General features: G+C 42.9%; 1 protein-coding gene across 6 annotated transcripts in view; it reads left to right on the top strand.

The window, feature by feature from the left end:
- The window catches only part of LOC129708382 (transcription factor 20-like), a 55079-nt gene that overhangs the window by 23302 nt on the left and 16598 nt on the right, over window positions 1-15179 (top strand). For all 6 annotated transcript variants that reach the window (XM_055654087.1, XM_055654086.1, XM_055654091.1 and 3 more), the window contains exons 3-4: window positions 8001-8094; window positions 10900-10949. In XM_055654087.1, coding sequence (XP_055510062.1) covers window positions 8001-8094; window positions 10900-10949 — 144 coding nt within the window. The remainder of the gene's footprint in view (window positions 1-8000; window positions 8095-10899; window positions 10950-15179) is intronic.

Here is a 15179-nt window from a genome sequence, read left to right as displayed (position 1 = left end):
AATAAAAGGGTTATTAGTGTTTAAAAAATGTTGGGATTCTCTCTCCTGAAGGCCACGCTCCTTCCGGAGGGACTATAAAACCCGGAAGTGTTCAGTGCCTCAGTCAGTTTCTGCAGAGAGGGCCATGTCTCTCAGTCTGAGCTGTGAATAACACTGAACACATGTCTACTAAACTGTGAGTGTGCTTTTACTGACCTCTACTGAAAATGAAAATGTGGTTGGTTTGAAGTGAAGCAAAGCAAACGGCTGTTGGTGGTAGCTGGTTTGAAGTGAAGCACTGCAAATGGCTGTTGGTGGTGGTTGGTTTGAAGTGAAGCACTGCAAATGGCTGTTGGTGGTGGAAACTTGACAACTTCCTGTTTGCATTGTATTGATTTTAGATAAAACGCTACCACTTATGGCTGTGGGTTTTGGCCATCTTACTCAGTCCCTCTCCGCTCATCAGGTTCAGAGGATTCTTCCCATCAATGAAAAATAAAAGTGTTATTAGTGTTTGAATGTTGTAAAAAATATTGATAATCTTTCTCCTGTCAATCACGCCATGAAGGCCACGCCCCTTCTGGTGGTAGGGGGAGGGATTATAAAACCCGGAAGTGGGGGTGTGGCTCAGTCTCTGCAAGGTGGGGGAGGGAGAGGTCATGACTCTGAGTTGTGAATCAACTAAATGTCTACTGAACTGTGTGGTGTTTTGTGTAGTTTTATGGTGGGTTCACCCTGCTTGAAATGGTATGAAACTGCATTTGAACGTGGTGGCCTTGCACCCTGCATGAAATGGTATCAAACTGCATTTGAATTTGGTGGCCTTGCACCCTGCTTGAAATGGTATAAATCTGCACTTGAATTTGGTTGTCTTGCACTCTGCTTGAAGTGGTATGAAACTGCACTTGCATTTGTGGCCTTGCACCCCGCTTGAAATGGCATGAAACTGCATTTGAATTTAGTGGCCTTGCACCCTGCTTGAAGTGATACGAAACTGCACTTGAATTTGGTGGCATTGCACCCTGCTTGAAGTGGTTAGAAACTGCACCTGAATTCGGTGGCCTTGCACCCTGCTTGAAGTGGTATGAAACTGCACTTGAATTTGGTGGCCTTGCACCCTGCTAGAAGTGGTAAGAAACTGCACTTGATTTGGTGGCCTTGCACCCTGGTTGAAATGGAATTTCAAGGAATAGCCGTGAGTCAACTGCCAGCCCACCAGCGATGAGTGAGCTGCCAGCACATCAGGCTTGAGTGACTGAGCTGCCACCCCAAGAATCCATTTGGTCCACAATGTCCATACTAGCCCTCTGGAAACCAGTCCCTTCAGCCCACAACACCCATACTAGCGCTCCAGAAAGCCCCCCCCCCCCAGCGGGTCCCACTTAGTTGTATGTGTGTTTGTGTGTCTCCGTCCGTCCATCCACCGATCAGGGCTCCTTCAATTTCTTCTCTAGCTTCCCACTGGCTCCTTGGATATATCTTGTTAGTTTAGTTTCGAGATACAACGCGGAAACAGGCCCTTCGGCCCTCTGGGTGATCCCTGCACATTAACACTATCCCCACACAAGGGACAATTTTACGTTTATACCAACCTGTATGTCTTTGGAGTGTGGGAGGAAACGGAAGATCTCGGAGATAATCCACACGGTCAGGGGGAGAAGGTACAAAATCTGTGCCGGCAGCACCTGTAGTAAGGATCGAACCTGGGTCTCTGCTGCAACTGTACTGCTGCGCCTCTGTTCCACCGTTAGGTCAGGGAGATTTATCTACCTTCATGCACCTTGGGATGTCTATCACCTCCTCACTAATAAAGTAATATAGCAATTTGGTAGTAAACAACTATTCACCATGACTCCCTTTCCTGTGTTCACATTGTCACTGAGCCATTTAATCCATAGGATTCCATTTTTCATACAAGATTATTAATTTATCAAATGCTCACTGTTACATTTGAAAATACTCCAAGTTAATTTCACAAAAAATGTTCATCAAATTATTTTTATTATTATTCCCATACTTGTCTAATCGACAATTCATTTTGTTCTTGATTAAACTTTAGTAGGTTCCTCATCATTGTTAAGCTGATGTATTCAACGGGTTAAATGGCCACCGCCAGTGCATCAACAATTCTGCAGAAGACTGTGCTTTGTACTTCTGCAATTTTGATCCATAAGCCAGGGATATTCCAGCTGGACCTGGTGAAGAGATAGTCCGGCTGAATTTGAGGGCATGGTGGAAGTTGGCGGTGAAGTTAATGAAGTCCATGAGTTCTTCATGGGTGCAGGAGGTAGCCCAGATGCAGCCGTCAATATAGCAGAGGAAGAGTTGGGGATAGGACCCGTTTATGCCTGGTACATGAACTGTTCAACATAATCAACAAAAGTGCAGGCATAGCTGGGGCCCTTGATATCTGGACTATCTCTGACATCCCTTTCTTGATCTTTCTGTCTTCATCACTGGAGACAGACTATCGATCGACATTTATTGCAAACTTACCGATTTCCACAGTTATTTTTACACTTCCTCCCACCCTGCCTCTTGCAAAAACGCTATCCCCCAGATCTCAATTCCTCTGCCTCTGCAGCATTTGCTCTCAAAATGAGGCTTTCCATACGAGGACATCTGAGACATCCTCATTCTTGAGTGAATGTGGTTTCCCTCTGGCTGTCATAGATGGATCCCTCACCCTCAGCTCTTCTATATCCCTGAGTTCTGCTTCTTCTCTCTCTCTCCTCTCAGACCCAACAAGGACAGAGTTCCCTTGGTCCTCACCTTTCACCCCCTGCCCCTCAGCCTCCGCATCCAAGACATCGTCCTTTGACTTTTTCGTAACCTCTAACGTGATCCCACTACTTCTCATCTACACACATTTCTGCCTTCCACAAAGATTGCTCCTTCTACACTCATTGAGTCATAGAGTGATACAGTGTGATACAGTGGGCCCAACTTGCCCACACACAACATGTCCCAGCTACACTAGTCCCACCTACCTGCATTTGGTCCATATTCTTCCAAACCTGTACCTGTTTCTTAATCGTTGGGATAGTCCCAGCGTCAACTACCTCCTCTGGCAGCATGTTCCACACCCCCCCACCTGAATCCTTTGTGTGAAATCGTTAACCCTCAGATTCTTATTAAATCTTTCCCCCCTCACCTTAAATCCATGTCCTTGGTTCACTTACTCTGGGCAAGAGACTCTGCATCTACCTAATGTATTCCTCATGATTTTATACACTTCTATAAGATCAATACACCTCTGTAAGATCATTCCTTCGTTCCTAATATCCCTTCCCATCCAATCCACCCATTCCCCAGGTACTTTTCTTTGCAACTGCAGCTGATGTAACACTTGTCCTTGTACTTCCTTCCTCAACTCCATCCAGGGACTCGGACAGTCCTTCTAGATGAGACAGAGGTTCATATGCACCTCCTCTAATTATATCTACTCCATCCGATGTTCCTGATGTGGGCTCTTGTACGTTTGCGAGACAAAGCATGGACCCGGTAACCGTTTCATTGACCACTTGTGCTTGGTCTGCCAAGACCTACTGGATTTCTCAGTTGCTAACCACTCATCGCCCCATTCCTATACCCATACTGACTTTTCTATCTTGGGCTTACTCCATTGCCAGAGCACGGCCACATGCAAATTGAAGAAACAACACCTCATATTTTGCTTTGAATTCTCCAGTTTTGGATAACTTCTTCAAACACCTCCCTCTCCCTTTCCCTCGCCCCTCCTTCCTCCATTAAATTTATCCTTCTTGGGCTTGCACCAACAACGGCCTATTGGGGAACCTCCTTGCTTGAGGTCTTCTGTTATCAGCCGTGATTTATCCTGGTTTTTTCACGATTCCAGTTCCTCCCCCCTCTCCAGAGAAGGGTCCAGATCCGAAACATCACATCCATTTTCTCCAGAGAAGCTGCCTAACCTGCTTAGTTACCCCAGCATTTTGTGTCTAAATTTGGTATTAATCAGCATCTGCAGTTCCTGATCCTTATGTAGAAGGGAAATATATCTTTCATCTGCTGGGAAAAAGGAAATACTTTTTTTTCCCCATTGACATTAAACCACCCAGCCCAATGCTAACTACTCGACGTTGCTTTATCCCTGAGAGCATCATCACTGCTTATTTTTGTTGCGTATGGTGTGCACAGCCTAAAGTTGTAGGACAACTGTTTTATTTGATCTTATTTGATTGTGCACGCCGGGTTGATTGCATTCGTCGAAACAGGGCGGACCACGTGAAGGTTGCAATCTTCCACCCCACCATCACTGCTGACTGGCCCTGAATGCACTATAATCAGCTGCAAATCTTCTCTCGTTTATTCCCTGTGATGTGACTGTTTCCTTTTATGGTTCATTTTTCCCTCTTATTTGTACCAAGCAAACACTACAAACGTTCATAATCTATGTCCAACTATTTTGTGATTTATTTTGCTGCACAGGTTAATTTTATTTTAGTATTTGATAAGTTCCATCAGTAGGTGGCACGGTGGCGCAGCGGTAGAGTTGCTACCTTACAGCTCCAGGGGCTTGGGTTAGATCCCGACAGCTGGTGCTGTGTGTACGGATTTTGTACTTTTTCCCGTGAACTGCATGGGTTTTCTCTGGGTGCTCAGGTTTTCTCCCACACTCCAAAGACATACAAGTTTGTAGGCTAATTGGTTTGGTAAAATTGTAAATTGTCTCTAACGGTATGTGTAGGATAGTGTTAGTGTGCGGGGATTGCTGGTCGGCGCAGACTCGGTGGGCCGAAGGGCCTGTTTCCAAGCTGTACCTTTGAACTAAACTAAGGAAACTACCGATATGGTGTGTATATGGTGATTTTGTGATTATATATAGTCTAGTATAGCAATGGGGAATCTGAAGAAGGAGAGATATGTGCTTAACCTAGACATGAATGGCTGGGAATCGTTTGGGCAGATTTGTTCAAGTACCATTGAGGCAGGCCTCGCCTTCAAATGAATTTTGAGAAAGTGAAAGTGCCTTCTGTGACATTACACCTCTGTATGTATCCTTATGTTAAATTTATCATTCGCATGGAGTATAGTACAAACAACATTTGTAGGTTGCAGATATTTCTGTGTTGTGTCAATTACATCCCTTTGTTTCAAGGCTTTAATTGTGGATTATTTTCTCAGTGAAATTGAGAACTCGGTGAAATTTGTGTCATGAGAACAAGGATGAAGTTAACTAACTTTTGTAATTTTCAGACTCTCAAGTTATTAAATCTCAATATTGTAAATGGTGTTCTGACATCCCAGTGTGCTATTTTAGCTCGTCAAAGTGACACTAATGGGCCTGACCCACTTAGGCGTTTTTTCAGGGGACTGCCGGCGACACACCGCGCGCGATGAACAGGAAGGTTGCCGGTGTAATTAAGACAGCTAGTGTACAGTAAGTCCTTTAAAAGAGGCGGGGGGGGGGGGGGGGGGGGGGGGGGAGAGAAGTGGAGACAACTTTTAAGAAGCCAGAGATAAACGGCTGTGAAGCTCAGCGGACATTAACATCGGTTATCCTTGGTTCTGAAAACTACTTATGGTTTTTTTTTTCCCCCAATGAGCCAATAAAATTACCGGTCAGCACCGGCTACAACCTACGAGAACCTTCGACATCCTGGCAACCCACTAGGACCTCCTGACGACCCACCCACGGCACGAGAATTCTCGCTACACTCCATGGCAGCTTCATTCTGGCCACCGCTAATTTTTCAACATGTTGAAAAATTCACGGCGACCATAACGAGGCCGCGACTAGTCCGCAGTATGCGGGAACTCCTTACGACCATGAAGGCGACCCCCGGCAACCACCCGCGAACATGTGGCGACTGCAGTCGCCTAAAAAGTTACCTAGGTGGGACAGGCCTATAACTCTCTCCCATCTGAGTGGATCTCTATTGCTGGTTGTTGAACAAAGGAGGAAGACTGACTGAACTTTATTGCCATTCCGTGAAAAATGCTGTGGTGGATGTTTATGTTAAATTCTATTGTGTATTGTGTTCTTTTTAATTGTATGGCTGCATGGTAACTCATTTCACTGTACCTTAATTGGTGCATGTGACAAATAAATGTGAACCCTGAATCTTGCCAAGAAGGCCTGTTCTGCATTCCTATTATGGTATCAAATGGGAAATTAGAGATTCATGTAATATTGACAGCGATCATAGAAACATAGAAAATAGGTGCAGGAGGAGGTGGGTCATGGGTATATAACTGGCATATAACTGGCATATAACTGGCATATAATCTGGTCAAATCAACTGAGCTATAATAATCTTAGAATATATATGGGATTTTTTGTTGTTGATAATTCTAACTTTTTGTCAACCATCCACCCATCTCTACCACTTCCTCAGATTCCAAAGATGCCCGTCGGATCCCTTTAAAATATTTCTCCTCTCACCCACCGCAGTTTTTTTTGTCAGGATGTTATTAGTAGATAAAGGAAAATCAGTGTCTGCGGTGCATTTGAATAATCAGAACACTCGATAAAATCCACATAAGTTGTTAGTATGCAAAGTTAGACATGTATAATTGTGGGTAATGTACTGGTGTCGATTGAACATTGGTTGACAGACATGAAGCAGGAAGAATAATTGGGTCTTTCTCATGGTCTTAGGTGGAGACTAATGGACAATATATAGTCCATATATAGTAGACTATATATATCCCAGCAGGGATATGTGTTTGGGGCCCTAGCTGGTCCAATATGTATCAATGATTTTGATGATGAGCTGAATGTAATATTTCTAAGATGGCTTAATACTAGAAATTGTTTTTAAGTCTATAAACTTGGCTGAATTTTTGTTTTGATTTCAGGCTGAAGATTTTGTAATTTTTCATTGATAAGATGTTGTCTTGGCAAAGTGATTGTATATAGAGGATAGCTATATGAGATGATGCTGACTTGTTTCAAAGCACCGTCCGGGTATTTGTAAATAATTACAAATGTCAATTATACTGAAGAATTCTAACAGACAGGATGCAAGCAGCAGAATTTGTTTTAGATATAAGTATTTAAGAGTGCTGAATAAAGAAGAGCATTGAAACATTAAGGTTGAAGCTAAGTTATCATAAATATTCTTTTATTCTTAAATCTTGTTTATTTTTATATTTTATGTGAAAGAATTACAATACATAGAAGAATTTTAAAATTCAAGGCATTTGTTATGCAATCATTATGTGTAGGAAGAAACTGCAGATGCTGGTTTAAACAGAAGATAGACACAAAATGCTGGAGTAACTCAGCTGGACAGGCAGCATCTCCGGAGAGGAATACATGACGTTTCCGGTTGAGACCTGAAGAAGGGTCTTGACCTGAAATGTCATTCATTCCTTCTCTCCAGAGATGTTGCCTGTCCCGCTGAGTTACTCCAGCATTTTGTGTCTATATGCAATCATTATGTCCTGGTATCAAACCTCTCAATTATCATGTAATTAGAACCATATTTTTCAATAGTTTGTATTGAAACTATTTCAGAAGTGCTTTACAGCTGACAACCCCGTCAGGATTTTTATATTCATCTTACTGCCCAAGAAGATCTCAAATTTGCTGTTAATTTCACATTTTGACATTGATAGTTTTGCTAGTGTCTCATATAACTCCAAAGTATAATAAATTATAAAGAAGAATAAATTGTACAGAATGATTTAAAGGATGTGTTTTCTCTCGTATGTATTTCTTTTTTTGTTGTGCTTCATTATTTTTTTTTGTCATGGGGTGCAGGAAAGGGTTAAATCTGCTGAACAATTCACACATATCACTTTCAGAAATGTTATAATTTAGATGAAATAATAGCTGAAATTAGAAAAATATTTGAGAGAAAAGGGACTTAATTTGGTAAATGTGTTAATAATGATTTGAACATTTAAGCAAACATTACTGCTGCTCTTCATTGGACTGCAAAGATGGATACTTCTGCTGAAAATTTGAGATCTGTTTGTGCTGCCCTGTAATGATTTACCTGCCCTGCTTTAATTTGGTAAATATTTTACTGATGTTGATTTGGTTTCTACAGTTCTGTTCCATGTGTCAGAAGACTGGTGCCACTTTAGGCTGCTACATTAAAGGATGCCCTCTTAAGTACCACTATGCCTGTGCTTTAGATAGTAGTAAGTATCTCTTCAGTTATTTATATTTATACATTTTTTTTAATGCTTTGTCGGTTTTGACGAACTGAATGCAACCATTTTGTACTCGGCATATAATGTGCGTTTTCACTTTAATCATGCTTTCTGCATTAACAAGGACACTGATGATGAATACCAGTCATGAGTTCCAATAAAAGTAATTACCCAATTAATTCTGAGTGGACATTATACAGATAATTTAACGTTTTTTTTTTGGCTCAAATTTAAATTATCCAGTATTTCAGACTAAGCATGCATATTAAAATAGTGTAATTTAAATTAAGCAAATGGGTAGTGTATAATGTATGCCATTATTTTAAACGATGTTCAGGTTAAATTTGATATAACTTTGAATGTGATATAGAGCTGAACCAATATTTGCGAAAGTCTATTCAGGTGTTTAACACCAGTTAGAAGTAGTGGGTTATTGTTCCCATGTTTAATGTATTGAAATGGATATCCTTCAAGTAAAATTGTACATGAGCTAATGTCCTTTCCTATTGTGCACGGGTGTTGCTGCTATTCAGCACGGGTGTTGCTGCTATTCCTCTTGGCACTCACCATTGTCCCAGTAGCAATGAATGACCATTATTTTACCCAAACGTTCTACAGCTCCAAATTTTCTTATCAATCACAGTTCAGAGTTGATGGACAGGATGCTTCAGTTCTTCAGCTATCAAGAGAGTATCAAGAGTATATTTAATTGTCATTTGGACCCCTGGAGGTCCAAATGAAATGCCGTTTCTGCAGCCATACATTACACACAAATAGACCCCAGACACAACATAATTACATTTTACATAAACATCCATCACATAGCTGTGATGGAAGGCCAAATAAACTTATCTCTCCACTGCACTCTCTCCCCCCCGATGTCAGAGTCAAAGTCAAAGCCCCCGGCTGGCGATGGCGATTGTCCCGCGGCCATTAAAGCCACGCCGGGTGGTGCGAGGTCGCACACCGGGTCTTGATGTTGGAGCCCCCGGTGTGCGCTCGCAAAGTCCCGCATTCCAAGCCGCGCGGGGCGGTGATGTTAGGCCCCGCTCCAGGAGCTCTTCGACCCCGCAACACGGGCGGGAGAAGTCGCCGTTGCAGGAGCCCCGAAAAGCGGTCTCCCTCCAGGGAGCCGCGGCTCCCGGTGCCGCCATCCGCAGACCCGCAGCAGCAGCCTCCGACTCAGCAGCAGCAGCAGCAGCGGCAGCGGCAACGCTCCTCCACCGCTCCACCCGCTCCGGTCTCGGCCAGCTCCGCGACGGTGAGGTGAGTCGGCACCTGAGTCCCCGGCTTCTTCCTGTTGGAGGCCGCTCCTCGTTGCGGCCCCAACGACAGCTGAGACCCGACGAAAAAAGGTCGGGTCTCCAGTGCAGGGAGAGATTCAAAAGTTTCCCCCACCCCACCCCCACCCCCCCACACACACCCCCAACATAAAATAAACAAAAACTACATAAAAACACAGGCAAAAAATAATAAAAACGCGGACAGGCTGCAGAGGCCGCTGCTGACCAGAGTCGTGCCGCCTACCAGCTATTGTAAGCATAAAATTAAAATGTCTCACCCCCATTGCACTACTATTTACATTGCATAATATTACATTGCAATACTAGTGGTATCACTGATAACATATATATGTATTTCATTGAGTAAATAGGTCATTTTTTTGGGGAGAGGAGTTGCATTATTAGAATAGAAAGGCCAAAGGAAGGGGATGGGCAGGAATTTTTATCTGGCAGGGGAAAAAGCAATTAAAGCACAATCAGAAAGCTTGGGCCTGTCATGAAAGGCTATGCTGTGTCCCAGTAGGCCAGTGAATAGTTAATGGGAGCTGTCAGCCAATACAGAATTTGATGCATTAGTTGATGGATCCATTATCCTGCTATTAACCTTGGTGTGCTGAACACTTGGTACTACAAACAACTATGGATTCCCTGTATCTTCTATCCTGCTAAAAAAGAGCTAAAGCCTATACTTCACTGAAATACTATAATCATCTGTTATAAAAGCAGCAGAGATACATAATGGCCAGCAGTTTGTGGAGGAAAGCCTTTTAATTGTCGTCTTGTATTGAGCATCACATATTAAGTTAACGGAAGCACCAATGATGGGAGATTTATGTGGGGAAAAATGACCAATACATGTGGATAGAAATAAAATGCTGGAGTACTCAGCAGGACAGGCAGCACCTCTGGAGAAAAGGAATGGGTGAAATTTTGGTTTGAGATCCTTTGAATATATGAGATGCATGTGGATTCCTTTCACCTTGAAATGGATTTCTACAGCACAATATTAAGTGCTATAAAAAGCAATGCATCTTGTCCCTTAATGTTCATTCAAGGTTTTAAAACTAAATAATAACAATATAAAACTTTGGAGATATTCAGTATGTTGGGCAGCATCTATGCAGAATGAAGCAGAGTTATTGTTTCAGGTTGGTGACACGCCATCAGAATTGTGTATTCTTATGGTGTAGAATGGTGCAGCAGCCTGTTATGTCTTTGCCATCTCTTTGAATGAGCTTTGGCTGCATTTGTGTGTATTGATTAATATGGAAAACATTTCAACTTAATATTTTTAAATAATTGAGGCTATATATGTTATACTTACAGTTTGGCATATGGAATTATCATTGAATACATGCCGATTTTTGTCCACAGCTGATTTAATAGTTCTATCATTTCGTTGTCTTATGTTTTGAGCCTTTGTTAATTGCGTCAGATCTTATTTTTGTAATATAAATGTATCTCTAGATGTGAAGGATATTTGTTGACCAGCATCTTCTGTATATTACAGAATGTTCCCTCAATGAAGATAATTTCTCAATGAAATGTGCAAAACATAAGGTATGGTAATAGTGCTTCATCTTTCACTATTTATAAGTTATGCATTCATTTTGTTGATATTTAGAAATGAAACCTTGGTGCTTTTCATATTTGTACTTTTTCTTTCAACTGTATCTAGGTTGAGCAAGATAAAAATTACTTTAGTGACAGTCAGGTTTGCTAGTGCTACACGAGTGGGTTTAAACTAAATAGCGGGGAGGGGAGGTTGACAAATTGGGAGTATAAGGATGAAGTTAATGTGGAAGAGAGTACAGTAAAAGTTACGAAAGACACGCAAATTAATGGGATGGAAAGTTCAAGAAGGGATAAGAGTGTAAGGTCAGGTGAAAGAGGAACCGGTGTGAGAGGGGTGGTGAATACCGAATTAAAAGTGTTATATGAATGCGTGAAGTATAAGAAATAAAGTGGATGAGTTAGAAATTGGCGAGTATGATGTTGTGGGAATTACAGAGACATGGCTGCAAGAGGATCGGAGCTGGGAACTGAATATTTAGGGGCATACATCCTATTGAAAATATAGACAGTTGGGAAGAGGTTGGGGTGGCTCAATTGGTAAGGAATGAAATTCTGTCCCTTGCGAGGGGTGACATAGTCAGAAGATGTAGAGTCATTGGGGATAGAACTGAGAAATTGTAAGGGTAAAAAGACCCTAATGGGAGTTATCTACTGGGCCTGGAGATAGGGTGCAAGTTGCATCAGGAGTTAAAATTAACTTGTAACAAAGGTAATGCAACGGTGGTTATGGGAGATTTCAACATGCAGGTGGACTGGGAAATCAGGTTGGTACTGGACCCCAAGAAAGGGAGTTTGTAGAGTGTCTCCAAGATGGATTCTTAGAGCAGCTTGTACTGGAGCCTACCAGAGAGCAGGCAATTCTGGATTTAATGTTATGTAATGAACCAAATTTGATAAGGGAACTCCAGGCAAAGGAACCATTAGGTGGTAGTGACCATAATATGATACGTTTTAATCTGCAATTTGAGAAGGAGAAGGTAAAATCAGAAGTGTCAGTATTACAGTTGAACAAAGGGGACAATGGAGGCATGAGGGAGGAGCTGGCCAAAGTTGACTGGAAAGGGACCCTAGCAGGAATGATGGTGGAACAGCAATGGCAGGTATTTCTGGGAATAATCCAGAAGATGCAGGATCATTTCATTCCAAAGAGGAAGACAGATTCTAAGGGGAGTAAGAGGCGACCGTGGCTGACAAGGGAAGTCGAGGACAGTATAAAAATAAAAGAGAAGACGTATAACATATTAAAGATGAATGGGAAGCCAATGGATTGGGAAACCTTTAAAGAACAACAGAAGGTAGCTAAAAAGGCAATACGGCGAGAAAAGATGAAGTACAAAGGTAAGCTAGCCAAGAATATAAAGGAGGATAGTAAAAACTTCTTTAGGTATGTGAAGTCCACGCCCCGCCCGTGGCTAGAAGCTCTGCAGACCACAGCCCCATGATGCCAAAGTCACCAGGCCAGCAATTGGAGCACTCCTCTCTGGCAAGGGTTCGCCCCGCCTGCTGCTGATGCTCCGGGCCCGACTCCAGGAGAGGCCGCTCCTATCCATGCTGTTAGGCCGCGAGGGAGGTGACATGGAAAAAGTCGCCTCTCCGTCGAGGAGGCGACCGAAAGTGGTTCCGCCCTTTTCCATTGTGAAGTTATCCATTTTGGTGCCAAGAACGGGAAGGCAGATTATTGTCTGAATGGTGTCAGGTTAGGAAAAGGGGAAGTGCGAGACCTGTGTGTCCTTGTACATCAGTCACTGAAAGTAAGCATGCAGGTACAACTGGCAGTGAAGAAAGCTAATGGCATGTTGGCCATAACGAGAGGAGTTGAGTATAGGAGCAAAGAGGTCCTTCTGCAGTTGTATAAGGCCCTGATGGGACCACTCCTGGAGTATTGTGTGCAGTTTTGGACTCCTAATTTGAGGGGAGACATTCTTGCTAGTGAGGGAGTGCAGCGTAGGTTCACGAGGTTAATTCCCAGGGTGGCGGGACTGTCATATGATGAAAGAATGGAGCGACTGGGCTTGTATTCACTGGAATTTAGAAGGATGAGAGGGTATCTTATAGAAACATATAAAATTCTTCAATGATTGGACAGGGTAGATGCAGGAAAAATGTTCCTGATGCTGGGTCACAATTTAAGAAAAGGGGGTTGGCCATTAGAACTGGGACGAGGAAAAACTTTTTCACACAGAGTTGTGAATTTGTGGAATTCTCTGCCTCGGATGACATTATTCATATTATTAGTATGCTGGTCAAAACGTTATAATTCGGTGGGAAATTGGACACTACTACATTCTTGAAATTCAATCATCCTTGAAGTGCCAAAATGACATTGTCATCAATAACTTCTGTTCATTCATATTTATGTGACACAGACACGTTAAACATTGCACTATTCAGTGTAACTAATGACATGAAAATGACTTATTAATTAAACAAGCATTTAGAAACCCCAGTGTTTACCCCAGTTTTAAGTTGAATTCCCTCTGTACAGATGGCCTTAACAATCATTGATGTGTTTTTGAATGAAATATATTATTCATGGCTATATACTGTTTTAAATCTAATAGTGTCTGTCTGCACAAGTTCTTCTTTACACAACTCTGGCCTTGTGGAATTCTTATTATAAGCAGAGCATGTGCATGTGCATTTTGATCAAAACAAATAATTTTACTGCATTTATTATTGTTTTTAGCTCTTTTATTGATTGTGATACAAACATGTAATGTTTATTAAATGAAACCATAATTTATTGGTTACAATTTCTAAATGTGAAAATATTATTTCACAATATGGTAGAAATCTTCTTTTTTTCTGGCAATCTCCTCATCTAGACACCTTTACACCCCATGAGTAACAGTCAGCCAATGTGTAAATAATACATCAATTCTGTCTACATTCTGGTTTAACCAATCATGCTGATATATTACTCTGTGAGCACCTAATGCATGTAACAATCTCTTGTGTGGTATCTTATAACCTTTCTAAAATACGGATGTACTGCATGCACCACTACCCCCTTATTTACTCTGCTGGTTGCATCATTAAATAAGTTCCCTCGGAGAAATATGTTAGTTCTCCCTAATCATTCTGTTATTTGTCTTTTTGCCACACCCCTATTGATGGATCCCATGTGGTGTATTTGGATTTCAAAAAGGAAGTACTGTATATAGTGTAATTTAATAGATTACACCCAAGTTAATGGTTCAGGGATTGAGGGAAACAACTGAGCATGTATGGTAGATTAGTTAACGTGCAGAAAACAAAGGACATGGATAAATAGATAATTTCAAATTGCTAAAATATAGTTAGTGGGGGTGCTGCAAAAATTAGTGCTTGGGGCCTCAACTATTTTCAATCTATATTGATGACACATCAATTATTCTTATTGACAAAACCGTTAAAGGTAACTAGACCAAGTGCAGACCCGTTGGGTCTGTTTCCCCAACAGCGTTTGAGGGGTGGGGGGGGGGGGTGAGAGAGAGAGGGGAGGGGAGGAGGAGGAAACGGGATAGATTTGGGAGGGAAAGGTGAGCGGGTATGGGGAGAGAGATATGGGGGAGGGGGGATGGGGAGGGGGGGTAGGGGGAAAGAGGGGAAAGAGTGGGGAGGGGAGTGGAGGGGAAGGGGGAGAGAAGTGGAAGAGTGGGGAGGGGGAGAGGAGAGGGGTTTGCGGGTGTGATGGAAGAGGGTCAGAGGGGAAAGGGGGGGTGGGGTAGAGAGGGAAGGGGGGGTGGGAGAGAGGGATGGGAGAGGGGTGAGGAGAGAGTGGGAGAGAAGTGAAAGGGTGAGGAGGGAGGGAGGGGTAGCGGGAGTGGTAGAAGAGGGACGGGGGAGTGGTGGAAGAGGGACAGAGGGGTTGGGAAGGGGGGGGGGAGAGACGGGAAGGGGAGGGGAAGAGAGAGAGGGGGTGGGGGTGGGAGAGGCGTGGGGTAAGGGATAGAAGTGGAAGAGTGGGGAGGGAGGGGTAGGGGGAGTGGTGAAAGAGGGACAGAGGGGTAGAGGGAAGAGGGTGGTGGTAGAGAGGGAAGGGGGGGTGGGGGAGAGAGAGATGGGTGGGAGAGGGAGAGGGGTGGGGAGAGGGAAACATAGAAATTAAGTGCAGGAGTAGGCCATTCGGACCTTTGAGCCTGCACCACCATTCAATATGATCATGGCTGATCATCCAACTCAGTATCCTGTACCTGCCTTCTCTCCATACCCCCTGATCCCTTTAGCCACACG

Source organism: Leucoraja erinacea, chromosome 23, assembly GCF_028641065.1.
Source record: "Leucoraja erinacea ecotype New England chromosome 23, Leri_hhj_1, whole genome shotgun sequence".
Taxonomy (NCBI): Eukaryota; Metazoa; Chordata; class Chondrichthyes; order Rajiformes; family Rajidae; genus Leucoraja; species Leucoraja erinaceus.
Note: the sequence above shows the minus strand (reverse complement) of the source record. Positions and strands in the feature narration are given on the sequence as shown.